Genomic DNA, 27,985 nt, shown 5'->3' on the forward strand with positions numbered 1-27,985 from the left:
CAGAATTCGATGGCTTCACTGGTAAATTATACCAAATGTTTAAAGGAGAATCAATACCAATTATTTACAAATTCTTCCAACAAATTGAAGAAGAGGAAACACTTTCTAACTCACACTGTGAAGCCAGCATTACTTTGATACCAAAGCTATACAAAGGCAATACAAGAAAAGAAACAACAGATGAAAATCTTTATAAATATAGATGCAAATACCCAACAAAATACCAGCAAGCCAAATTCAGCAGCATATGAAAAGGATCATCCCATGACCAAGTAGGGTTTATTTCTGGAATGCAAGTATGGTTTGACATATTAAAATTAACCAATGTAGTAAAATCACATTATTAGAAAGAAGGGATAAAACCACATGATCATTCCAATTGTTGCAGGAAAAGCATTTAATAAAACTCAATATAAAAGCACTCAATAAACAAGGAATAGCAGGGAAATTCCTCAACATGATAAAAGCCATATGTGGAAAACCCAGAGCTAACATCATACTCAATTGTGAAAGACTGAGAGCCTTTCCTCTAAGATCAGGAACAAGGCAAAAGTGCCACCTTTCACCAATTCCATTTAACATAGTTCTGGAACTTCAAACCAGAGCAACTAGGCAAGAAAAACAAATAAAAGGCATCCAAGTTGGAAAGGAAGAAGTCAAGTTCTCTCTGTATGCATATGACATGATCCAACATGTAGAAAAACCTAATGATTCCATAAAAAACTGTTAGAGCTAATGAATTCAGCAAACCTGCAGGATACATAAAATCAACACACAAAAATAGATGTATTTCTATATACTTGCAATGAACAAGTCAAAAGAAAATTGTAAAAGCAATTCAATTTATAATAGCATCAAAAAGAATAACATACTTAGCAATGTAAAATGATGCAGCCACTGCATCATTTGAAAATAGTTTGGTGGTTATGCAGAAAGCTAAACACAAAATTATCATATGATTCAGAAATTCCACTCCTAGATGTACATCCAGAGGAACTGAAACCAGGCACTTGAACAGAGACTTATATGGTAACTTTCGTTATAGCATTATTTATAATAGGCAAAATTTGTAAACAATCCAAGTGTTCACCAGTGGATAAATGGATAGAATAAAATGATATGTACATATAACAGAATATCATTTAGACATAAAAAGGATGAAGTTCTGCTACAACCTGGACGAACCTCGAAAAGCTCATGTTGAGCAAGATAATGCAGACACAAAAGGACAATATTGTATAATTCCACTTATATGAGGTACCTAAAATAGGCAAATCCATAGAGACAGACAATAGTTTAGAGATTACCAATGCTTGGGGAAGAGGGAATAAGAAATTACTGCTTAACAGTTACAAAGGGGTAATGAAAACATTTTGGAAATAGATAGTGGTAAAATTTGCATAATATCGTGAATTTAATTAATGCCACTGAATTGTATACTTAAAATGGCAAAGTTTAAGTTATGTATTTCTTACTACAATTAAAAAATTAATAATGTAATATGTCAAAAACCAATGAATTGTACACTTTAGGTGAATTGTATGGTATGAGAATTATATTTGTCAAGCTCTTTCAAAATAAATAAGTCCAATATTTAAAAAATCAATTGTATCTATACGTAGCAATAAACAAAAAATGAAATTAAGAAAGCTGTTCCAACTACTCAGCCATAACAGAGAATAAAATTTTGCCATTTGCACCAACATGGATGGACTTGGAGGGTATTATGCTTAGTGAACTAAGCCAGAGACAAATACTGTATATCACTTACATGTGAAATCTAAAAAAATAAAACTAGTGAATATAACAAAAAAAACAGACTCACAGATATAGAGTACAAACTAGTGGTTACCAGTGGGGAGAGGGAAGAGGGGGCCAAGATAGGATTAGGGGATTAAGAGACAGAAATTATTATAATATAAATAAGCCACAAGGATATATTGTACAACACAGGGAATACAGCCAATATTTCAAAACTGTACAGGAAGAGTAACCTTTAAAAATTATAAGTCATTATGCTGTACACCTGACACTTACATAATATTGTAAATCAACTATAATATACCTCAATAAGAAACTATAAGATAAAAAAATAAAGCTAATTAAAGGGGCCTGTCACAAATATTTTTGCTACATAGACAAGACCACAACATTTTTCCTACACCCACTAATGCCAGCAATTATGTGTCAATGGCAGGAAGTTGTAATGACATGACGAGTCTACTACAATAAGGATTATGTCTTATTAAAATTTGTAATAACCAAGGGGCATTTGGTCAAGGGGCCAAAAAGAAACTATCTTTCTCTGGGCCTGAGACTGTAATTCCACTGGAATGTGTTAAGTGAGTTGTATTACAATAGTTAATATTTTAAAAAAAGCTATTCCATTTATAGTAGCATGAAAATGATAAAAGTTAGAAATGAGTTTGACAAATGAAAAACTTTTACTCTGAATATTATAGAACAATTGGAAGAAATTAAATTAGAAGTAAATTAATTCTAAAAACAGTCCATGTTCATAGATTAGAAGACAATATTAAGGGGGACAAATTTTTTTCAAATTTATCTGTAAATTCAACACAATACCTACCAAAAGCCCAGATGATTTCTTTGCAGAAATTGACAGGCTGTTCATAAACTCACCTGGAAATTCAAGGGACCCAGGATAGCCAAAACAATGTTGAAAAAGAATTGCAAAATGTAGAACTCACACTTCCCAATATCAAAATTAACTGCAAATTTTAGTAAACAAGACAGTGTGGTAGTGGCCTAAGGCTAGATCAGTGAAATAGAATTGAGAATCCAGAAATAAGCCTTCACAAATACAAGTCACTTATCTGACAAACTGCCAGGACAATTCAATGGTGAAAGAATAATCTTTTCAACAAATGGTGGTGGGACAAATGGCTAGGCATGTGTAAAAGAATGAAGTTAAATAAAAGTCCTAGAAGAGAACATAGGCAAAACACTCTCTGACATAAATCATACCAATGTTTTCTTAGGTCAGTCTCCCAAGGCAAGAGAAATAAAAGCAAAAATAAACAAATGAGACCTAATCAAACTTACAAGCTTTTGTACAGCAAAGGAAACCATAAACAAAACAAAAAGATAACCTACAGTCTAAGAGAAAATATTTGCAAACAATGTGACTGACAACAGCTTAATTTCCAAATTATACAAACAGCTCATACAATTCAATAATAAAAAAAACAAATAACTCCATCAAAAAATGGTCAGAAGACCTAAATAGGCATTTCTCCAAAGAAGACATACAGATAGCCAACAGACACGTGAAAAGATGCTCAACATCGCTAATTATTAGATAAATGCAAATCAAAACTACAGTGAGGTACCACCTCACACAGGTCAGAATGACCATCATTAAAAAGTCTACAAATAACAAATGCTGGACAGGGTGTGGAGGGTGTGGGTGTGTACAGTGTTGGTGGGAATGTAAATTGATGCAGCTGCTATGGAAAACTGTATGGAGGTTCCTCACAAAACTGAAAACAGAGTTGCCATATGATCCTGCAATCCCACTCCTGGTCATATATCTGGAGGAAACTATAATTTGAAAAGATACATGCACCCCAGTGTTCACAGCATCACTATTTACAATAGCCAAGACACAGAAACAACACAAATGTCCATCAACAGATGAATGGATAAAGAAGATGTGGTACACATATACAATGGAATACAATTCAGGCATAAAAAAAGAATGAAATAATGCCATTTGCAGCATTATCATACTAAGTGAAGTAAATCAGAGGAAGACAAATACCATATGATATCACTTTTATGTGGAATCTAAAATATGACACAAATGAACTTATCTACAAAAGAGAAATAGACTCATAAAGAGAACACACTTGTGGCTGCCAAGCGGGAAGGGAGTGGGGGAGGGATGGACTGGGAGCTTGGGATCAGCAGAGGCAAACTATTATATATTGAATGGATAAAAAACAAGGTCCTACTGTAGAGCACAGGGAATGATATTCAATATCCTGTGATAAACCATAATGGAAAAGAACATGAAAAAGAATACATGTATGTATAATTGAATCTCTTTGCCCTACAGTAGAAATTAACATAATGTTGTAAATTAACTATACTCCAATAAAAAAAAAGAATGAAATTGGACCCCCTACTTCACATTAGATGCAAAAATTCACTCAAAACAGATTAAACTCCTAAATGGGAATAATGGTTACAGGGTGCAGGGCTTGTTTTGGGGGCAATGAAAATACTCTAAAATTGATTGTGGTGATGGATGCACAACTCTGTGGATATAGTAAAAGTCATTAAATTTCACACTTCAAATAGGTGAGGTGTATGTTATGTGAGTTATATCTCAATAAATATTTTAAAAAATGAAATGAAAGATTATCACTACTGTACACACAGACATGAAAAGAATAATTGAATACTAGGAACAACTCCATGTCCACAAATTTAATAACTTAGATGAAATGCTCCAATTGCTTGAAAGACAGAAACAACCAACACTCACACAAGGAGAGACAGACAATCTGAATAGGCCTATGTCTATTTAAAAACTTGGATCAATAATTAATAATTTCCCAAAAAAGAGACTACCAGGTCCACATGTTTTCACTGCTAAATTTGACCAAGCATTTGAGGAAGACATTGTACCAACTCTCCACAATCCCCTCCTGAAAACAGAACAGAGAGAACATTCTCTAACTCATTCTATTACCAAGAACTAAAACCAGACTAAGACATGTACAAAAAAGAAACCACAGACCAGTATCTCTCATGAACATAGGTGCAACTAAACGTTGACAAGTTAAACCTAACTATGTGTAAAAAGAATTATACACCATAACCAAGCGGAATTTATTTCAAGTATGCCGGTTTAACTGGATGGTTCAACAGTAAAAAATTAATTAAGGTAATCTAACATACCAACATGCTAAAGAAGAAAACTCATATGATCATATTACTGATGCAGAAGAGCATATGACAAAATCCGCCATTTAATTCTATGACTGAAAACTCTCAGCAAACTAGGAAGGGGGTGGGACTTCAACTTGATTAAGAACATTTACCAAAAAACCCTACAGCTAACGTCATACTAAATGGTGAGAATCTGGACACTTTACCCCTATATCTGGGAACAAGGCAAGGATATTCCCTCTTACCAATCCTATTCGACACCTTACTGGAAGGCCAACCTAGTACAATAGATAGGAAAAGGAAACGGAACCTATACAGATTGAGAAAGAAGAAATGAAACTGTATTTGTTTGCACATGCAATTACTATTTACGTAGAATGTTCTGAAGAATTAACAAAAAAACTTCTGTAAATATAGCAACATCACAGCACACAAGGTTAACAGTATATAAATGTGGACTGCTTTCCCATATACCAAGAGAAGAATCAGAATTTGAAATGGGGAATTCCTTTTCGGTCCAGTAGTTAGGACTTTGCGCTTTTACTTCCAAGGACGTGGGTTCAATCCCTGCTCAGGGAACTAACATTCTGCAAGCTGTACTGTGTAGGGGGGAGAAAAAAGTAAAAAAGTACCATTTACATGTAGCTGTCCAGCACATTCTTTTACATATAGCTGGAAAGCTACATGTAAAAGAATGAAATTAGAACACTCCCTAACACCATACACAAAAATAAACTCAAAATGGATTAAAGACCTAAATGTAAGGCCAGACACTATAAAACTCCTAGAGGAAAACAGGAAGAACACTCTTTGACATAAATCACAGCAAGATCTTTTTTGACCCACCTCCTAGAGTAACGTAAATAAAAATGAAAACAAGTGGGACCTAATGAAACTTTCAAAGCTTCTGCACAGCAAAGGAAAGTATAAACAAGATGAAAAGACAACCCTCAGAAATGGGAGAAAATATTTGCAAACGAATCAACAGACAAAGGATTAATCTCTAAAATATATAAACAGTTCATGCAGCTCAATATCAAAAAAACAAACAACCCAATCAAAAAATGGGCAGAAGGACTTCCTAGGTAGCGCAGTACTTAAGAATCAGCCTGCCAATGCAGGGGACACAGGTTGATCCCTGCTCCAGGAAGATCCCACATGCCAAAGAGCAACTAAGCCTGTGTGCCACAACTATTGAGCCTGTGCTCTAGAGCCCATGAGCCACAACTACTGAGCCTGTGTGCCACAACTACTGAAGCCTGCACACCTAGAGCCCATGCTCTGCAACAAGAGAAGCCACCGCAATGAGGAGCCCACACACCACAATGAAGAGTAGCCCCCGCTTGCTGCAACTAGAGAAAGTCCATGTGCAGCAATGAAGACCCAACACAGCCAGTAAGTAAATAAATAAATAAATAAACAAATAAATAAATAAATTATTTTTTAAAAAAGGGCAGAAGACCTAAATAGGCATTTCTCCAAAGACATACAGATGGCCAATAGGCACATGAAAAGCTGCTCAACATCACTAATAACTAGAGAAATGCAAATCAAAACTACAATGAGGTATCATCTCACACCGGTTAGAATGGGCATCATCAGAAAATCTACGAACAGTAAATGCTGGAGAGGGTGTGGAGAAAAGGGAACCCTCTTGCACTGTTGGTGGGAATGTAAATTGATACAGCCACTATGCAGAACAGTGTGGAGGTTCCTTGAAAAACTAAAAATAGAATTACCATATGACCCAGCAATCCCACTACTGGGCATATACTCAGAGAAGACCATAATTCAAAAAGATACATGCACCCCAATGTTCATTGCAGCACTATTTACAATAGTCAGGTCATGGAAGCAATCTACATGTCCATCAACAGATGAATGGATAAAGAAGATGTGGTACATATATACAATGGACATATGTTGTCTACAAGAGAACACTTCAGACCTAGGGACACATACAGATTGAAAGTGAAGGGATGGAAAAAGATATTACATGCAAATGGAAATCAAAAGAAAGCTGGAGTAGCAATACTCATATTGGATAAAATAGACTTTAAAATAAAGACTGTTACAAGAGATAAGGACGGACACTACATAGTGATCAAAGGATCAACCCAAGAAGAAGATATAACGCTTGTAAATATTTATGCACCCAACACAGGAGCATCTCAATACACAAGGCAAATGCTAACAGCCATAAAAGCAGAAATTGACAGTAACACAATAATAATGGGGGACTTTAACATCCCACTTACACCAATGGACAGATCATCCAGACAGAAAATTAATAAGGAAACACAAGCTTTAAATGATGCAATAAACCAGTTTGATTTAATAGATATCTATAGGACATTACCTCCAAAAACAGCAGATTACACATTCTTCTCAAATGCACACGGAACATTCTCCAGGATAGATCACATCTTGGGTCACAAATCAAGACTTGGTAAATTCAAGAAAATTGAAATCATATCAAGCATCTTTTCTGACCACAATGCCATGAGATTAGAAATCAATTACAGGAAAAAACCTGTAAAAAATACAAACAAATGGAGGCTAAACAATACACTACTAAATAATGAAGAGATCACTGAAGAAATCAAAGAGGAAATAAAAAATATTTACAGACAAATGACAATGAAAACACAACAATCCAAAACCGATGAGATGCAGCAAAAGCAGTTCTAAGAGGGAAGTTTATAGCAATATAATCCTACCTCAAGAAACAAGAAAAATCCCAAATAAACAATCTAACCTTACACCTAAAGAAACTACAGAAAGAAGAGCAAACAAAACCCAAAGTTAGTAGACAGAGAGAAATCATAAAGATCAGAGCAGAAATAAATGAAATAGAAACAAAGAAAACAATAGCAAAAATCAATAAAACTAAAAGCTGGTTCTTTGGGAAGATAAATTGATAAATCTCTAGCAAGACTCATCAAGAAAAAGAGGGAGAGGACCCAAATCAACAAAATTAGAAATGAAACAGGAGAAGTTACAATGGACACTGCAGAAATAAAAAGCACCATAAAAGACTACTACAAGCAACTATATGCTAATAAAATGGGCAACCTGGGTGAAATGAACAGATTCCTAGAAAGATATAACCTTCCAAGACTGAATAGGAAGCAACAGAAAATATGAACAGACCAATCACAAGTAATGAAATTGAGACTGTGATTAAAAATCTTCCAACAAAGAAGTCCAGGACCAGATGGATTCACAGGTGAATTCAATCAAACATTTTGAGAAGAGCTAACACCTATTCTTCTCAAGCTCTTCCAAAAAACTGCAGAGGAAGGAACACTCCCAAACTCATTTTATGAAGCCACCATCACCCTGATACTAAAACCAGACAAAGATACTACAAAAAAAGAAAACCACAGACCAATATCACTGATGAATATAGATGCAAAAATCCTCAACAAAATACTAGCCAACAGAATCCAACAACACATTAAAAGGATCATACCCATGATCAAGTGGGGTTTATCCCTGGAATGCAAGGATTCTTCAATATACGCAAATCAATCAATGTGATACACCATATTAACAAATTGAAGGATAAAAACCACATGATCATCTCAATAGATGCAGAAAAAGCTTTTGACAAAATTCAACACCAATTTATGATAAAAACGCTCCAGAAAATGGGCATAGAGGGAACTACCTCAACATAATAAAGGCCACATATGATAAATCCGCAGCAAACATTATTCTCAATGGTGAAAAACTGAAACCATTTCCACTAAGGTCAGGAACAAGGCAAGGATGTCCACTCTTGCCACTCTTATTCAAGATAGTTTTGGAAGTCCTAGTCATGGCAATCAGAGAAGAAAAAGAGATAAAAGGGATATGAATTGGAAAAGAAGTAAAGCTCTCACTGTTTGCAGATGATATGATACTATACACAGAAAATCCTAAAGATGCCACCAGAAAACTACTAGAACTAATCAATGAATTTGGAAAAGCTGCAGGATACAAAATTAACACACAGAAATCTCTTGCATTCCTAGACATTAACAGTGAAAAATCAGAAAGAGAAATTAAGGTAACAATTGCCTTTACCATTGCAACTAAAAGAATAAAACACCTAGGCATAAATCTACCTAAGGATACAAAAGACTTGTATTCAGAAAACTATAAAACACTGATGAAAGAAATCAAAGATGACATGAACAGATGCAGAAATATACCATGTTCTTGGATTGGAAGAATCAATATTGTGAAAATGACTATACTACCCAAAGCAATCTACAGATTCAATGCAATCGCTATCAAATTACCAATGGCATTCTTCACAGAATTAGAACAAAAAATTTTACAATTTGTGTGGAAACACAAAAGACCCTGAATAGCCAAAGCAATCCTGAGAAAGAAAAACGGAGCTGGAGGAATCAGGCTCCCCAGTTTCAGACTATACTACAAAGCTACAGTAACCAAGACAGTACTGTATTGGCACAAAAACAGAAATATAGATCAATAGTATAGGATAGAAAGCTCAGAGGTAATCCCACACACATATGGTCACCTAATATATGACAAAGGAGGCAAGAACATACAATGGAGAAAAGACAGCCTCTTCAATAAGTGGTGCTGGGAAAACTGGACAGCTACATGTAAAAGAATGAAACTAGAAAACTACTTAACACTATAAACAAAAATAAACTCAAAATGGATTAAAGACCTAAATGTAAGACTGGACACTACAAAACTCTTAGAGCAAAATATAGGCAGAACACTCTATTACATAAATTATAGTAAGATCCTTCTTGACCCACCTCCCAGAATAATGGAAATAAAAACAAAAATAAACAAATGGAACTTAATGAAACTTAAAAGCTTTTGCACAGCAAAGGAAGCCATAAACAAGACAAGAAGACAACCTTCAGAATGGGAGAAAATATTTGTAAATGAAGCAACTGACAAAGGATTAATCTCCAAAATACCCAAGCAGCTCATGCAGCTCAGTATCAAAAAAACAAACAACCCAATCCAAAAATGGGCAGAAGACCTAAATGGACATTTCTCTGATGAAGACATGCAGATGGCCAACAGACACATGAAAAGATGCTCAACATCACTAATCATTAGAGAAATGCAAATCAAAACCACAAGAGGTATCACCTCACACCAGTCAGAATGGCCATCATCAAAAAATCTAGAAACAATAAATGCTGGAGAGGGTGTGGAGAAAAGAGAACCCTCTGGCACTGTTGGTGAGAATGTAAATTGATACAGCCACTATGGAAAACAGTATGGAAGCTCTTTAAAAAACTTAAAATAGAACTACCATATGACCCACCAATCCCAGTACTGGGCATACACCCTGAGAAAACCATAATTCAAAAAGATACATGCACCCCAACGTTCACTGCAGCACTATTTACAATAGCCAGGACATGGAAGCAACCTAAATGTCCATTGACAGATGAATGGATAAAGAAGATGTGGCACATACATACAATGGAATATTACTCAGCCATTAAAAGGGATGAAATTGAGATATTCATAGTGAGGTGGATGGACCTAGATAGTCTGTCATACAGAGTGAAGTAAGCCAGAAAAACAAATACCGTATGTTAAGACATATTTACGGAATCTAGAAAAATGGTACTGATGAACCTATTGAGAGGGTAGCAATAGAGATGCAGGTGTAGAGAGTGGACTTGGGGGCACCGGGGAGAGGGGAAGCTGGGACGTAGTGAGAGAGTAGCATCGACATATACACACTACCAAATGTAAAATAGATGGCTAGTGGGAAGCTACTACTGAGCACAGGGACACCAGCTTGATGTTTTGTGAAGACTTAAAGGGGTGGGATAGGGAGGTTGGGAAGGAGGCTCAAGAGGGAGGGGATATGAGGATATATGTATACATGTGGCTTTTTCGCTTTGTTGTACAGCAGAAAGTGACACAATACTGTAAAGCAATTATACTCCAATAAAGATTTTAAAAAATAAAATAAAATACATTGTTGTAAATATATGGACACGAAGTGGGGAAAGCAGGGCGGCACGGTTGGGGTGGGATGAACTGGGAGATCGGGATTACCACACATACATTACTAATAAAAAATATCAAATTGTACACTTTAAATATATGAAGTTTATTGTACATCAATTGTATCTCAATAAAAGTTCCAAAAAAAAAAAAAAAAAGGCACATGCACCCCAATGTTCATTGCAGCACTATTTACAATAGCTAGGTCACGGAAGCAACCTAAATGTCCATCAACAGGTGAATGGATAAAGAAGATGTGGTACATATATACAATGGAATATTACTCAGTTGTAAAAAGGAACGAAATCGGGACATTTGTAGAGACATGTATGGACCTAGACACTGTCGTACAGAGTGAAGTCAGAAAGAGGAAAACAAATATCATATAGTAATGCATATATGCAGAATCTAGAAAAATGTTACAGATCAAATGGTTTGCAAGGGAGAAATGGAGACACAGATGTAGAGAACAAACATATGGACATCAAGCGGGTTTGGGGTGGGATGATTTGGGAGATTGGGATTGCCATATACACATTACTAATAAGAAAAAAAAATCAAACTGTACACTAAATACATGCAGTTTATTGTATGTCAATTATATCTCAATAAAAGTTTCTTTAAAAAAAGTACCATTTACAACAGCACACACACAAAAATGAAATACTTAGGTATAAATCTAATGAAATATGTACAGGCTGTACATGAGGAAAACTGCAAAACTGATGAAAGAAATCAAAGATCTAAATAAATGAGAAATCAAAAAAGAAATCAAAGATCTAAATCCATGTTCATGGATTAGAACACTCAACATTATTAAGATGTCAATTCCTTCCCAACTTGTTCTATAGATTTATGTAATCCTAGTCATAATTCCAGCAAGATTTTAAAAATAATTAACTAATTTTCAGCTGTGTTGGGTCTTCATTGCTGCACATGGGCTTTCTCTAGTTGTGGTGATGGGGGGCTACTCATCGTTGCGGTATGTGGGCTTCTCATTGCAGTGGCTTCTCTCATTGTGGAACACAGGCCCTAGAGCACAGGCTCAGTAGTTGTGGTGCACGGGCTTAGTTGCTCCATGGCATGTGGGATCTTCCCGCAACAGGGATCGAACCCATGTCCCCTGCACGGGCAGGCGGATCCTTAACCACTGCACCACCAAGGAAGTCCCCCCAGCAAGCTGTTTTGTAGACAGTAACAGATTCTAAGATTTAAATGAAAAGACAAAGACCTTGAATAGCTAGTACAATATTGAGGAACAAAGTTGGAGAACTGATACTCTCAACTTCAAAACTTACTGTAAAGCTACAGTAATCAAAACAGAGTGGTACTGGCAATAGACAAGCAGATCAATGGGACAGAATACAGAGCCCAGAAACAGACCTCCACAAATACAATCAACTGATCTCTGGCAAAGGAGCAAAGGCAATGTAATTAAGAACAGTCTTCTCACCAAATGGTTATGGAACAAGTAGACATGCACATGCAAAAAAAACCCCCCCAAAACCCAAAAAACAAAAATCCAAAAAACTTTATACAGACATTACCCAACTTTCACAAAAATTACCTCATAATTGATCATTATAGCCTAAATTTAAAACACAGAACTATAAAACTACTATAACAAAACACAGGAAAAATCTAGGTGACCTTGGGTTTGGTGACAAATCTTTAGATATAATCTAAAAGCACAATTCATGAAAGAAAAAACTGATGTTGTACTTCATTAAAATTAAAAAATTCTCTTTAAAAGGCACAACTAGGACTTCCCTGGTGTTGCTGTGGATAAGATGCCGAGCTCCCAGTGCAGGGGGCCCTGGTTTGATCCTTGGTCAGGGAACTAGATCCTACATGCATGCCTGACTACAGCAGTTAGTGACTACAGCAACTAAGAGTTCACATGCCACAACTAAGAAGCCCACCGGATGCAACTAAGGAGCCCTGGAGCCACAACCAACGAGCTTGTCTGCCACAACTAAGAGCCAGTGCAACCAAATAAATATTTTAAAAGGCACTATTTATTAAGTAAATGGCAACATAAGCCATAGACAGGAAGAAAATATTTGCAAAACACATATCTGAAAGAGGACTAGTATACAAAATATACAAAGAACTCTTAAACCTCAATCAGAAAGCAAACAACTAATTAAAATACGGGCAAAGATCTGAATAAATCCTTCATCAAAAATGATATAAAAATGGCAAAGAAGCATTTGAAAAACGCTCAACATTATGTCATTAGGGAATTGCAAATGAAAACAATGAGAAACCACTACACACCTGTTCGAATGGTTAAAATCTAGACAGTGACATCACTAAACGTTGGCAAGGATGTAAAGCAACAGGAACTGTCATTCACTGCTGGTAGGAATGTAAAATTGTACATTTGCTTTGTAAGATAGTTTGGCAGTTTCTTACAAAACTAAACATAGTTTTACTTTATGATCCAGCAATCAGACTCCTAGGTTTTTACCCAACTGATTTGAAAATTTATTTCCACATGAGAACCTGCATTCAAAGGTTCACAGCAACTTTACTCATAATAGTTAAGAACTAGAAGCACCAAGACACCCCTCAGTGGGGAAATGGGTAAACAAACTGTGGTATAGTCACACAGCAGTAAAAAGAAACAACTTAGGATACTCTTCGCAGACAGAAGGATCTCAAACTATGTTGAGGAAGACAGCCAGACACAAATAAGTACATACCATATGATTCCATTTACATGAAGTTCAAGAACAAGACAAAACTAATCCATGATAGGGAACAGTAGATCAGTGTTTGCCTTGGGGGTTGGGGGTGGGTGCAGAGGTGTACTGACTACAAAGGGGTACTCTTTCTAGGGTTACAGTAACTTTATTTGGATGTTAGCCATGGTTGTATGTTATGTGTCAAAATGCACAAAAGTGTACATTTAAGATTTGGGTATTTAACTCTCTGTAATTTTATCACAATAAAATTGATTATCTGGGAGGAGGGGGGAGTCAAGACAGTGATTATCTTAGGGGTAAGTAGAGGGCTGTGATTGGGAAGGAGCAGTCTGTGACTAGCAAAGTTCTATTTCTTACCCTGGGGGGCCATTTCAGTTATTCTTCTTTTAAAAACTTACCAAGCTGTAATTTGTTTCATGTACTTTTATCTGTGCTGTATTTATAATAAAAAAGTATATCCTTTCAAAGGTGTCCATTTCATCACAGGTTGGGTTGGACTATATAAATTCTAAATAACTTTTAAACTCTAAAACTGTATGATTCTATATTATTGCTATGATAAAAATACTTGAAGGCATTTTTTATTTAATGATCTTTTGACATACACAAGTTTTAAAAAGTAATATGATATACTTGTGAATGGTAGTTTTCTGGACCAAGGGCCCCTGGGTGTCCGGACTTCTCAGCACTATCTCCTGGTCATAAATCCCTGGAAATTACAATTAACATAAAATCACCAATTAAGCTGTGTATTGACATATGTCCATACAAAGAACAGAAATGTACTAAATAGCTGTGTCTGTAATAACCAAAACCTAACGACCTGCATGTCTTTCTAGAGGTGAATGGAGAAACAGCTTGTGGAAGGAATACCGATATCCGTACAACGGAATGCTCACTACTGAGCAATAAAACACAATGAACTACAGAAATAAACCACATGAGAAAATCTCAGCATAAACTTCCATTATGCTGAGTAAAAGGAGCCAGACTCCCTCTCTCAAAAAAGTATATACTGTGTGATTTCATATGACATTCCAGAAAATGCAAACTAATCTAGAGGGACAGAAAGCAGATTCAAGTTGGCCTAGAGATGGGTGGGGTGGGCAGGGAGGGTCAGAGGCAAGAAATCACGAAAGTGGCACAAGGAAACTTTTGTGTCTGGTATCTTCACTCTCTTGATTGTGGTGATGGTTTCATGGGTACATATGTATGTCAGACCTTATCAAATTGTATTCTTCAAGGTGCTTAGTAGGTTGATCAGTGCTCAATAAAGCTGTTTTTAAATAGCACTGTAGACACAGATAATTCATCCTCCTCTCCATCCTCTCCCAACTTCTGATCGTATTGTCCTCATAAGGTGAGGGAAGACAGAAAACAGCATTGTTCTAACCTGCACTGATATCAAAGCTTGCACTGACCATCTTCCTTTGACCAGGGTTATCGCAGTTTTGTTTAAATGGAGGAAACAATATTTTTAGAGAGAACAGCTCTGTAACGCAGGATCCGAAACACTCGGGTCCTGTCCTTCACGAGCCAGCAAACCACGTACACCTGGGCAGTATGCACAGATGAGAAATGGAGGCAAAGGAGCCTGTTCTAGCAGTCACTACACTGCACAGAACACTGTACTAGCATCTAGCACACAATCAGTAATATCTTCACTTTGAAACACTCTAGTGAAGCAGCCTTGACTGTTCCAAGGACCTCTTTAGCCTAGGCTATGCAGGCCATGTGGCCTAACCAGGGGAAGGCTGAAAGCCTGCTTTGCTTCTCTCTTCCCCAATCCTATACCAGATGAAAGTTTACCATTCCAGTTCAAAGAAGGCCATCCCAGGAGAGCCAGAAGTTGGTCCCAAAGACTAGATCAGACTTGGCATAGACTCCTGTCTCAGATCTGTTGAGGTTAAGGCAAAAAACAAGACTGGGCTACCTTCCCACTCCAGCTAGTTCACAGGAAGCAACCTTGTAAAGAAACTCCACTCTCCTGGAAGCTCTACCCCCATTATCACAGCTTTAATTGTCCTATAATATGACCAGTTTTTATCTGTAATGGGATACAATGTAGTCTCATATTTAAGATAAACAAAAGCCTACAGGCTTCACCATCTGTGACATCTTCAAGATACCAGGGTAAGTGGAACTCTATATGGAACAACAAAACTTTAACAGAATAGACTCAAAAACGTGAGAGAAACTACAGCAGGGTAAACACTCAAGGGACGTGCAGTACAGCACTGATTAATTTCATAAAAAGATGCAAACTGCTTATGTACAAAAACCTCTTTGAGTCCTTTATTAACGTTTGGAGATTTGCGGTACATACAATTAACAGCATCACACCAGCTACAGAAGTACAGGTAACCAAGAATGTACTTCAGAACAAGAATCTCAGAGCAACTTATGGTGTTGCCTGCTCTGAACCTCCACAAAAACCCAACTCTGACACACGCAGGACAGACAATATAACAATTTCACTTTGAAATGGTTAAAAAAATGACAAGAATCGATAGTTCAAACCCTTTAGAGTGAGATGTGGCAGGTCTCTTGGCGCCATGGCACTGCTTTAGAAGGCCAGTGTGGGCATCTGAAGGTCAGACAGAGTTGGAACTGACTGGGCTGAGGGGAAGAGGCTTGATTTTCAGTGTAGAGAGAGAACAGATGGTCCGAGTGGATACTTTTCAGTCCAGGCTCAGTATGGGTCCTGCAGGAATCCATCAGATAAATAGTTTATCAACTGGAGGGCCGACAAATGCCAGCCAGTCGCTTATATCACTGATTCCAACCGGGAAACACTGATGCACCAGGAGCCACGTGACACACAGTAAGTGTTAAGAGGGAGACGTGTGAAACGAAGACTGGAGTCCACTGTGTCAGACCAGCTCTGATCCTTCCGTGTCACTGGATGCTATGGGTCCCTCTGCTTTCGCGTGTGAGTTAAGGAACGCTTCCTTTATTTCAATGTTCCACTTTGAAAATAACCAAAGCCCTCCCCCCACCCCCAACATCATTCTTCATAAATTCTGTTTCCAAAGTCCTGATTCGGGGTCTAGACTTTTTCCTTTCGCTTCAATTTTGACACCTTCTTGACAGTCCCATTCTTGTTTAGAAGCTTTAGGACACGATCTTTATGATCTAAAACCTTAAGCATGGAGTCTCTGGCCTCACTGATTTGATCCATCACAAGTTTACACCTCTGCATATTTCCCTGAAACAAAAGACATTACATCATCAGTCAGTAATCTTCAAGCTAATGTGGCTTAGTAAAGAACTTTTCACCTTTGGATTGAGCCACTTTGAGGCTTTAACATAGAAAAAAGTTTTAGTGTTTCTTGATAATGCAGGGCTGAAGTAAATAATAGGTTTTTTACTAAAGATATTAGTGGATGAGTGAGGGAAGGGAGAAGTGAGGAGAGGGCAAGGGCTCCTTCAGACCTGTATTAGTTCATTTATTCGGTGTAAATCATCATCAGTTGCTGCTTTTTTCTTTGGGATGATCCCTTCCTGTAGGTTGGTGAGTCTTTCATAAACATCGTGTTCTAGATTCGTCTGCAACAAACAAGAGGAAGGGCGTCACGACCTTGGTCAAACTCAGACAAATGACCCACCTTGAACCACCAGTGTAAACTGGTATCAGATCTGTTTGGGTGATAAAGTCATTTCTCCCAATGACTAAGATACGGAATGGTAAGGAAAACTGATCAACAACGATTTGCGTTACAATTTGCCATAATTCAGAGTTCATCTTTTGGATAACTTTTTTTTTTTTTTTTGCCCCTGCCACATGGCATGTGGGATCTTAGTTTCCCAACCAGGGATCGAACCCATGCCCCCTGCAGCGGAAGTGCAGAGTCTTAACCACTGGACTGCCAGGGAAGTCCAAGGATAACTTTTAAATTCTGCCTGAATTCACAACTCCTCTGAAAAACAAGTCTATAAGTTTCACAGAAATATGCTTTTATGCTTAATAAAAAAAATAGCCATGGCACTACTTAAAAAAACATACTCATAAACGACAATATTCTTCAGATCACTGCTACTCCAAAGACGAAAGGACTTTGTGAGGTTATTATACTGATCACCATCTCTTTATCTTGTTGAAGGAAGGATTTCTGCCCTGGGGTTACGGAAAGGGCTGAACACATAACACATTGGACAGATGAGATCAACAGCAGTTCCCTAGTCGGCATACTCACAGCCTAGGGGGAGAGGACACTGCTCACCATGCAGGGCCACGTGGGGGTTGCACTCTGTTACAAGCAGGGAACAGAGTGAACAAGTAGGGGCCATAGGAGGCAGGTTTCATAGCATTAAGAGGGAGCAGTGCCCCCTGGTGCTCCCGGGAGGATGTCACTGGCTTATCTGAGTATCACAAACTGGCAGAGAACTGAAGCCACCACGCAGGAAGAAGTGGGAACCATGCTTGGTCCCCACGGAAAGGAGCAGAGTGAGGAGGAGGGGCTTACAGTTAGGCCACCTGACGTCCCCTCTGTTTCAGATGTCACAGCAACACATAATACTGAACCTTAATTGTAGGTCTTACAAACTAAAGTTGCTCAGTACATTTTGGTTATGGCGACCAAAACTAAGATATATTTAGATTACAATTACATCCATGGAATAGATTTAGTAATTATAATACTACACAGCACACACAAAAATTCCACCATGACCCATGTTAACTGGGAATGCTTCAGAATCACTCTAAAGAAAATGCTCTAAGAACTCAGACGTCTCCAACATCCATCCTTCTCTTCAGCAGGATGTAACAACTGCTAGAGCACCACCTACCAGCTGCAGCAACTGGGCAGCACAGAGGTGAACTTTCCAGCCTTGGGCACGACAGGATACTCCTTTCTGATTAGCTATTTCCTGCAGCATAGCTTTCTTCTCCTCTGGAACCATAAAAAAAAGTATATTTCAATTTTTATAGAGCTCAAGTCACTTGTGTTCAAGCCACTATTTCATCAAGAATTTCTTTACTTAGATATTTTTAAGTCACCGAGAACACAAGTCACAACACAAATAAAAGCCCCTTTTGTCCACCCAGAAAAATACTTACTCTGCTCATCAAGTGAGAGTTCAAAAGAGAGTAAGTTAGTACTCTAAACTCTTTTTAAAATCTTTCTATGACTCCCCATTTCTTTTTTAAAAATTATTTATGTTGTATTATTTATTTATTTGGCTGCATTGGGTATTAGCTGCGGCACTCGGGATTTTCACTGAGGTATGTGGGATCTTTCATTGCAGCATGTGTGGGCTCCTCCTTGCAAGCCTTCTAGTTGCGGCACTCAGGCTTCTCTCTAGTTGTGGCGAGTGGCTTTTATCTCTCTAGTTGTGGTGCGCAGGCTCCAGGGTGTGTGGGCTCTGTAGTTTGTGGCATAGGGGCTCTCTAGTTGAGGTGCACGAGCTCAGTAGTTGTGGCGTGTGGGCTTAGTTGCCCTGTGGCACATGGGATCTTAGCTCCTTGACCAGGGATCGAACCCGCATCCCCTGCATTGCAGGATGGATTCTTTACCACTGGACCACCAGAGAAGTCCCAATACTTTAAACTCTCAAATGAGAGAAATGGTCTTTAATGGGTTGGTGCCTTGCTCATGCGTGATGCTTACAAGCATGTGGAGAGTTGGGCCTGAAGCTTAGACGCTCTGTGATGTTATCTAGAAATCACAGGGCTCCAACTTGAGTAACATTTAAATTTGGGTAGAAAAGTCCAGTAACCAGCATTGTAGTAAAATAAACGTGAACTGTATCATCTGGACTGCGGAAAGACAAACTAGGATTGAGGGGCATCTGTCAAAGGTGAGTTCAGATATGTCTGTGACGTTTTAATATCACATATTACACAGATAATTACATTTTTTAATTAAAAAAGTTATTTTATTATTTTAAAAATCAATCTTGAGGGACTTTCCTTATAGCACAGTGGTTAAGAATCCGCCTGCCAATGCAGGGGACATGGGTTCGATCCTTGGCCCGGGAAGATCCCACGTGCCTCAGAAACTAAGCCCGTGAGCCACAATTACTGAGCCCACGTGCCACTACTGAAGTCTGTGCACCTAGAGCCTGTGCTCTGAAACAAGAGTAGCCCCCGCTCACCGCAACTAGAGAAAGCCCGCGCCCTGCAATGAAGACCGAACACAGCAAATAAATAAATAAATACATTTATATAAAAAAAAATCTTGAAAAAACCCTATTTGTCAAAACTGATACAATATACCACACCAAGACTGAACCCTAATGTGAATGATGAACTTTAGGTGATAATTATGTGTCAGTGTAGGTTCATCAAGTGTAACAAATGTACCACTGTGGTGAGGGGTGTTGATGGTGGGGGAGGCTGTGCATGTGTGGGGCTGGGGGACATGGAAGATCTCTTTATCTTCCTTTCAATTTTGTTGTGAACCTAAAACTGATGCACTTTACTTCTTAGAGCAATTAAAAAAAAACAACCCTATCTACTAAGCAAATATTAGCATGAATGTGACTGAAGAATTTTAAACTTTTTGAGATAACTGTAGTTCACATACAATTATAAGGAATAATATAGGGAGATCCTGCGTACTCATTATCCTGCGTACTCTTTATCCTGCGTACTCTTTATCCTGCATACAACTTCCCCCAGTGGTAACATCTTGCAAAACTACAGTACAATATCACAACCATGACACGGATAGACTCCAGTGACCCTGTTCAGATTTCACCAGTTATAGATGGAATTGTATATTTCATTGTGAGCACTAAAAAAAACTTTTTAGTTTGAAATAATCATAGATTCACAGAAGCTGCAAAGATAGGATAGAGATAAATCTGGTAAGGGACTTGTACCTAAAACATAGGAAGAATTCTTACCACTCAATAATAAAAACCAATTAAAAAGGGCAAAGGATCCGAACATTTCTCCAGAAAACATATAAATGGCCAACAAACACAAGAAGACATTCAACATCATTAGGCACTAGGGAAATGCAAATCAAAGCCACAGTGAAGTACCACTTCATACCCATTAGGATGCTATGATTAAAAAAAAGAGTAAGTGTTGGTGAGGATGTGGAGAAATCAGTAGTCTCATGATTGCGGTGGGAAAGTAAAATCTATTCGCTTTGGAAAACAGTCTGGGAGTTGCTAGAATGTTAAATACAGTTACCAAACAACCCAGAAATTCTATTCCTATGTATATGTCCAAGAGAAATGAAAACAGATGTTCCCACAAAACACAAAAATGTGGACACAAATGGTCACAGCACTTTTATTCATAATAATCAAAAAGTGGAAACAACCCAAATGCCCATCGAGCAATGAATGGATAAATACAATGTGGCACATATCCATAAACAGAGTATTACTTGGCAGGAAAATGGAACGAAGTACTGACACACGCTATATGGATGACCCCTGAAAACATTACACAAAGTGAAATAAGCCTGTTACAGAAGACTGCATAGTATATGATTCTGTTCACAGGAAATGTCCAGCACTGGGAAATCTATAAGCGATGGAAAGTAAATGAGAGGTTGCCTAGGGTTTGGGGTAGGGAGGAGTGAAGATGGCAGGACTGGGGATCATGGCTAAGGGTTGCAGAGTTTCTTATTGGGATAAGTGAAAATGTTTTAAAGCTAACGGTAGTGATGGATGTGCAACTTTGTGACTATACTAAAAATCACTGAATTGTACCTTTTAATAGGTTAATTGTATGCTACATGAATTATAGCTCAATAAAGCTATTATTGAGAAAAAAAAGATAGTAAAGAAAGAGATCAAATATTTCCCCTTCATCCAGTTTCCCGCATTGTTTACATCTTAATAACTGCAGTAACAGTATTGCACCCAGGAAAACTGCCACTGACCTAAAGTGAGTATATGTCATTTTATCATGTGTAGATTTATGTGACTGCCACTGCAATCAAGATTTAGAACTACTGCACCACCACAGAGATCTCTCCTGTGCTACACCTTTATGGTCACACCACCCCGCCCTGCGTTTAAACCCGAGATCCACTAATTTGTTCTCTATCTGCATAATTTTGTCACTTTGAGATTGTTACATAGATAGAATCACATGGTATGTGTCTTTTTGCGGGAGTGGTGGTGGTGGTTACGTGTCCTTCTAAGATTGGCTTTTTCCACAAAGCATAAGCACAATGCCCAAGCTGTTGCATGACCAGCAGTTCTTTCCTTTCCATTCCTGACTAGGAGTCAACGGTACCAGAGTTTGTTTAACCATTTGACGTCATTTGTGTTGTTTCCAGCTTTTAGCTATTACCAAAAGAGGTGCTATGAACACCTGTGTACAGATTTTTGTTTGGACACAGGCTTTCATTTTTCTGGGATAAATGCCCAGGAGTGCAGCTGTTGGGTCATACAGTAAGAGTATGTTGAGTTTTTATGAAACCGCCAAAACTATTTTCCAGAGTAGTTCAGCAATGTATTAGAGACAAGTGACTTGTGATATGACAATACTCTGCTAAGCTGCAGTGAAACTGGGGAAAGTTTTTAAAAATAACCCTTTAAATCTCTGGGAAATGTCCTAAAGGCAAACAGCAATGCAGAAACATCTATTCAAGCACATCTACTAAAACGTGGAAAGAACAGTAAGTCTGTGGTATTTGAATCAAGACTGTTTCCTTGCTCCCCCTCAGAGAGGCGGAGATTCCATTCCAGACTGCTGTCCCCCTCTCCTCCAGCTCCTAGGGAGAGGGCTTTCCTCCCAGGAGGAGCAGGACATTTCTCACCCTGCTCCCTGCTGCTGAGGCTACGTCCCAGGAGAGTCAAATCGACACGGGGGCTCCCTTCTTCTGCTCAACCCCCACTTGCAGAATGGAGACTGTACCTCAGGGCAAGGTGAGCTGAGAACACGGGGGCCCCAGAAGCCCTTCTCCTGGCTTGTGAAGTGGTGTCGTCACACTAGGAGAGGCAAGGCAAGCAGACCCAGGCTGCTCACTCCTCTTCCCCTGCACTGAGTGCTCACCTCACTGAGAGCAAGGTGTTACTCAGAGAAAAGGTTGTCACTGTCCCACCCCCATCTCCAGAGCCCTAGGCTTAGAGATTCTGCCTAGAGAGAAAAACAGGCCATAACACAGGAAGCTTCTAATTTCTTCTCAAAGGAGTTGGCTCCATTTTCAACAGAGTGTGAAGTTCAAACCTAAAGGTGCTCCCAAGAGCAGTGGAGGGTGTAGGGAAGGCAAGTGGGAGGAAATGTGCAGACCTGGGGAAAGACGCAGCCCAGACTGACCAGTTTGCAGGAGAGAACAAAGAGCAAGACAGCTGGCAGGAGCTCTCCTGGGGGCAGAACGAATACCCAACATTGACCTCAGAAACCACTCTGGCAAGGAGCTACAATACGACTGGAGTAGTCTGCAGAGGAATTTGTGTTTAAGGGCAAATTCCAGTACTGTGTTCTAGTAGATCAAGTGGCAAGCAGTTAGTAGGGTTTATCAGTTGGATGTGATCAGGGAAATAGTGGGAGAGAACCAATGCCACTGTCTTCCCAGGGTAACTGTGGGCACCCCCAAAGCTGTGCCTCCCCCAAGGAGTAAAACCAGAGGCTTAACACTTAAAACCAGTGGTGCTGGTGGGGTGGAGGTGATTAGACTTTCCTAAAGCCAGTCACTAAACAGATAAACAAGCAAGTAAGTATACTAGGTCTTGGAGGAAGTGGGAAGATGAGTACCAAGAGTTGCTATAATACAGTATCTAAAATGTCATTTCCAACAAAAAGTATAATGCATGCAAAGAAGCAGGAAAGTATGACCCAAACATGGGGAAAATGAGACAGGCATCAAAAACTGCTTGAGAGAGTGACCACATGTCAGATTTATCAGAAAAAGATTTCAAAGTAGCCATTATGAATAAATTCACAGAATGAAAAGCATGAGTGAAGAAGTAAAAGAAAGTATGATGATCATATCACATTATAGAGTATCAATACAGAGACAGAAATTATTTTTTAAGTAAAGAACCAAATGGACTTCCCTGGTGGCACAGTGGTTAAGAATCCGCCTGCCAATACAGGGGACACGGGTTTGATCCCTGGTCCAGGGAGATTCCACACGCCTTGAAGCAACTAAGCCCATGCGACACAACTACTGAGCCTGCGCTCTAGAGCCCGTGAGCCACAACTACTGAAGCCCATGCACCTAGAGCCCGTGCTCTGCAACAACAGAACTCACCACAATGAGAAGCCCATGCACGGCAACAAAGAGCAGCCTCACCCGCCCACAACTACAGAAAGCCTGGGTGCAGCAACGAAGACCCAATGCAGCCAGCCAGCCAGCCAGCCAGCCAGCCAGCCAGCCAGCCAGCCAGCCAGCCAGCCAGCAAATAAATAAATTTATTTATTAAGAAAAAAAAAAAGAACCAAATGGAAATTCTGGAGTTAAAAAGTACAGTAAATGAAATTTTAAAAATCTAGTAGAAGGGCTCAACAGTAGATCTGAATTGGTACAAAACAGAATTAGTAAAGTTGAAGACAAATCAACACGACTGAAGAACTGAAGGTAGAAAGGAATGAAGAAAAACAAACAGGGCCTCAGAGAAATGTGGAACACCATTAAAAGCACCAACATAAAGGAGTACCAAAAGGAAAAGAGAGAAAGGAGAAGAAATATTCAAAGAAAAAATGGCTGAAGACATCTCACATTTACTGAAAAACAGTAACCTATATATCCAGGAAGCTCAAGGAACTCCAAGTATGATAAATGCAAAGATACAAAAAGAATATCACAGTATTATAAAAATGCTGAAAGTCAAAGTTGAGAAAATCTTCAAAGGAGCAAGACAAAACATGATGTATCACTTACAAGACAACCCCAATAAAATCAGCAGCTGACTTTTCTAGAGAAATAATGGGGGCTAGAAGGCAGTGGGATAATGTTCAAAATGCTCAAAGGAAAGTATGAGAGATTCAGTTTCTCTACATCCTCAGCAGCATTTGGCATTACCAGTATTTTAAATGTCAGTTATTTTGTTTTTGTTTTTGGCCACATGGTGTGGCTTGCGGGATCTTAGTTCCACAACCAGGGATAGAACTGTGGCCACTGGACTGCCAGGGAATTCACTAATTTCAGTTATTTTGATAGGCATCTCAATTTAAGTTCCTGTAATGGCTAGGGATAAACACTTTTTTTTAAAAAAGATTTATTTTCGTATGTATTTATTTATTTTTGGCTGTGTTGGGCCTTCATTGCTGTGCATAGGTTTTCTCTAGTTGTAGAGAGCGGGGTGGGGGTGCTACTCTTTGTTGCAGTGCACAGGTTTCTCACTGTGGTGGCTTCTCTTGTTGTGGAGCACAGGATCTAGGCATGCAGGCTTCAGTAGTTGTGGCTTGTGGGCTCAGTAGTTGTGGCATGCAGATAGTTGCTCTAAGACATGTGGGATCTTCCCAGCCCAGGGATCAAACCCACGTCCCCTGCACTGGCAGGTGGATTCTTAACCACTGTACCACCAGGGAAGCCCCCGATAAACACTTCTTAAAAGTTAAATTTTATTGCTTTCTGTTCCAGAATCCAGTCAAGATACCACAGACCATTTACTTGTCATGTCTCCTGAGGCTCCTCTTGGCTTGATGGCCTCTCAGACTTCCCTTGCTTCTGATGACCTTGACAGTTTTAAAGAGTACTGCTTAAGTCTTTCATAGGATGCCCTTCTATTTAGATTTGTCTGATGTTCTTCTTAGAATCAGAATGTGGTTACAGATTTTTGAGAGGAAACGTAGAGAAGTACCATTGCCGTCACTGCCTGAGAAGGGTATTATGTGATTCGTCACTATTGAAATTGACTTTGATCACCTGGCTGAGGTGATGTCTGTCACGTGTCTCCACCATAAAGTTACCCTTCCCCAACCCTCTTCCACACTGCACACTTTGGAACAAAGTCTCTACACAGCCCACACTTAAGGACTAGGATTTATGTTCCCTTGGACATCTTCTCAGGTGCTTGCCACCCATGTATCCTCTTTGATGAATATCTCTTTATGCCTTTGTCCATTTTCTAACTGGATTATGGTTTTTATTTACTATTAAGTATTGAGAGTTCCTAATATACATCCTAGATATGGGATTCCTCCCAATCTACAGCTTGTCTTTTCATCCTCCTAATAGGGTCTTTCACAGATTAAAAAAAGTTTTTATGAAGTCCAATTTATTGTGTTTCTTTTAGAGATGGTGTTTTTGGTGTTATGGCTAATTGTTCACCATGCCCTAGGTTTTGAAGACCTTCTGGGTTTTTTTCTAAAAGTTTCATAGTTTTACATTTCACATTAAAATCTATGATCCATTTTGAGTTAATTTTTGTATGAAGTGTGAGGATTAGGTTGAGGGTTTTTTCCCCCTCCCAAACATATGGATGTCTAGCACTATCTGTTAAAGATACTCTCCTTCCTCCATTGATTTGCTTTCGCACTTTGGTCAGTAATCAGTTGAGCATATTTGCATGAATCTATTTCTGCATTTTCTGTTCTATTCCATTCATCAATACGTCTATCCTTCTGCAAACACCACACTGAGTACTGAAGCTAAATCAGCTTTATTATTGGTAAGAAAGATTTCTTGTTTTTCAAGATTATTTTACCTATTCTAGTCCCTGTCCCTTTCCACATAACGTTTAGAATAAGCTTTACTAAGTCTATAAAAACCTTTGTGATTTTGGTAGGAATTGTAGTAAACGTATCAGTCAATCTAGGGAGAACTGACATCTTTGAGTTTTTCCTTTTTCTTTCTTTTTTTTTTTAAAGCTCTTTATTGGAATATAATTGCTTTACACTTTTGTACCAGCTTATGAGGTACACCAAAGTGAATCAGCTGTATTTATACATATATCCCCATATCCCCTCTGAGTTTTTCTAATCATGAATGTTGTATGTCTCTTCATTTATTTAGATCATCTTTCATTTTTTTCAACAGCATTTTGCAGTTTTCAGCAAACATGTCCTATACATGTTTTGCCAGATTTGTACCTAATTGGGGGGAGTAATTATAAATGGCATTATGTTTTCAATATGTTTCCACATCACTCCAGATATCTAAAATTACTGATTTTTTCATGTTGATATTGTAGTCTGTGACCTTGCTGAACGTATTTACTAGTTCCAGGAATTTTTTGATAGAATCCTTGAGATTTTCTATGTAGACACTGATGTCATTTGCAAATAGAGACAATTTTATTTATTCCTTTTCAACTTGTATAGCCTTTTATCTCTTTTTCTTACTTTACGATGTGGCGAGAACTTCCAGTTCTATCCTGAGTAAGAGTGATAAGAGAAGACAGTCTTATCTTTTTGATAATCTCAGGCAGAAAACATTCAGTATTTTACCATTAAGTATAATGTTACCTCTAGTTTTTTTGTAGACTTTTTATTAAGTAGAGGAAGTCTTCTTCTGCTCCTATTTTTGAGTTTTTATCATGAAAACATTTTGAATTTTGCCAGATAAATTTTCTGCATCAATTGATATGATCATGTGGTTTTTCTTTAGCTTTTATTGTAGGCTGAACTGTGTCCTTCCAAAAGATGTTTAAGTTCTAACCCTTCTACCTGTGAATGTGACCTAATTTGGAAGAGGGTCTTTGCCAAATGTAATCAGGTTAAGAAGTCACACTGAATTAGGGTGGGCCCTAAATCCAAAGAGTCAAGAAACACAGAGAAGAATGTTCTGCTAGAGATGGGAACAGAAACTGGAGTAATGCAGTAACAGGCCAAAGAATACCTAGCGTGGCTGGCAACCACCAGAAGCTAAAAAGAGGCAAGGAAGGGTTCTCTTCTATAGCCTTCAGAGGGGGCATGACCCTGCCCATACCTTGATTTTGGACTTCTCGCCTCCAGAACTACGAGAGAATGTATTTGTTATTTTAGGCCATCCACTCTGTAGTACTTTGCTACAGTAGCCCTAGGAAATTAATATAGCCTGTTAAAAATGGTGAATTACACTGATTTTTCAAATGTTGACCCACCCTTACACAACTGTAACAAATCCTACTTGATCAAGGTGTGAAATTCTATTTATATATTGCTGGATTCAGTTTGCTAATATTTTGTTAAGGATTTTTACATCTATATCCATTGAGGTATAATGATATGTAGTTTTCTATATTTGTACTCTGTCTTGTTTTTTATCAGGGAAATAATGGCATCATAGAATGAAGTGTTCCCTCCTATAATTTGAAAGAGATTGTGGGAAACTGATGTTGATTCTTCTTTAAATGTTTGGTAGAATTTCCCAGAAAAAGTATTTGAGCCTACAGATTCCTGTTTGGAAGTTTTAAAATTATAGATTCAATTTATTCAATGGTTATAAGACGACTCAGATTCAGATTGCCTGTTTCTCATTGAATTCTGGTAGTTTGTGGTTTTTAAG

At 38.3% G+C, this 27,985-nt stretch overlaps 1 protein-coding gene across 5 annotated transcripts in view; it reads right to left on the bottom strand.

Moving 5' to 3' along the window:
- Window positions 1-15,911: 15,911 nt before the first annotated feature.
- The window catches only part of SAP130 (Sin3A associated protein 130), a 77,942-nt gene continuing 65,868 nt past the window's right edge, over window positions 15,912-27,985 (bottom strand). For all 5 annotated transcript variants that reach the window (XM_057744708.1, XM_057744707.1, XM_057744706.1 and 2 more), the window contains 3 exons: window positions 18,429-18,532; window positions 17,073-17,186; window positions 15,912-16,845 (listed from right to left, as the gene is read on the bottom strand). In XM_057744708.1, the coding sequence (XP_057600691.1) occupies window positions 16,687-16,845; window positions 17,073-17,186; window positions 18,429-18,532 (377 nt within the window). In that variant the 3' untranslated portion in view covers window positions 15,912-16,686. The remainder of the gene's footprint in view (window positions 16,846-17,072; window positions 17,187-18,428; window positions 18,533-27,985) is intronic.

Source organism: Hippopotamus amphibius, chromosome 8 (assembly GCF_030028045.1).
Source record: "Hippopotamus amphibius kiboko isolate mHipAmp2 chromosome 8, mHipAmp2.hap2, whole genome shotgun sequence".
NCBI classification, from domain to species: Eukaryota; Metazoa; Chordata; class Mammalia; order Artiodactyla; family Hippopotamidae; genus Hippopotamus; species Hippopotamus amphibius.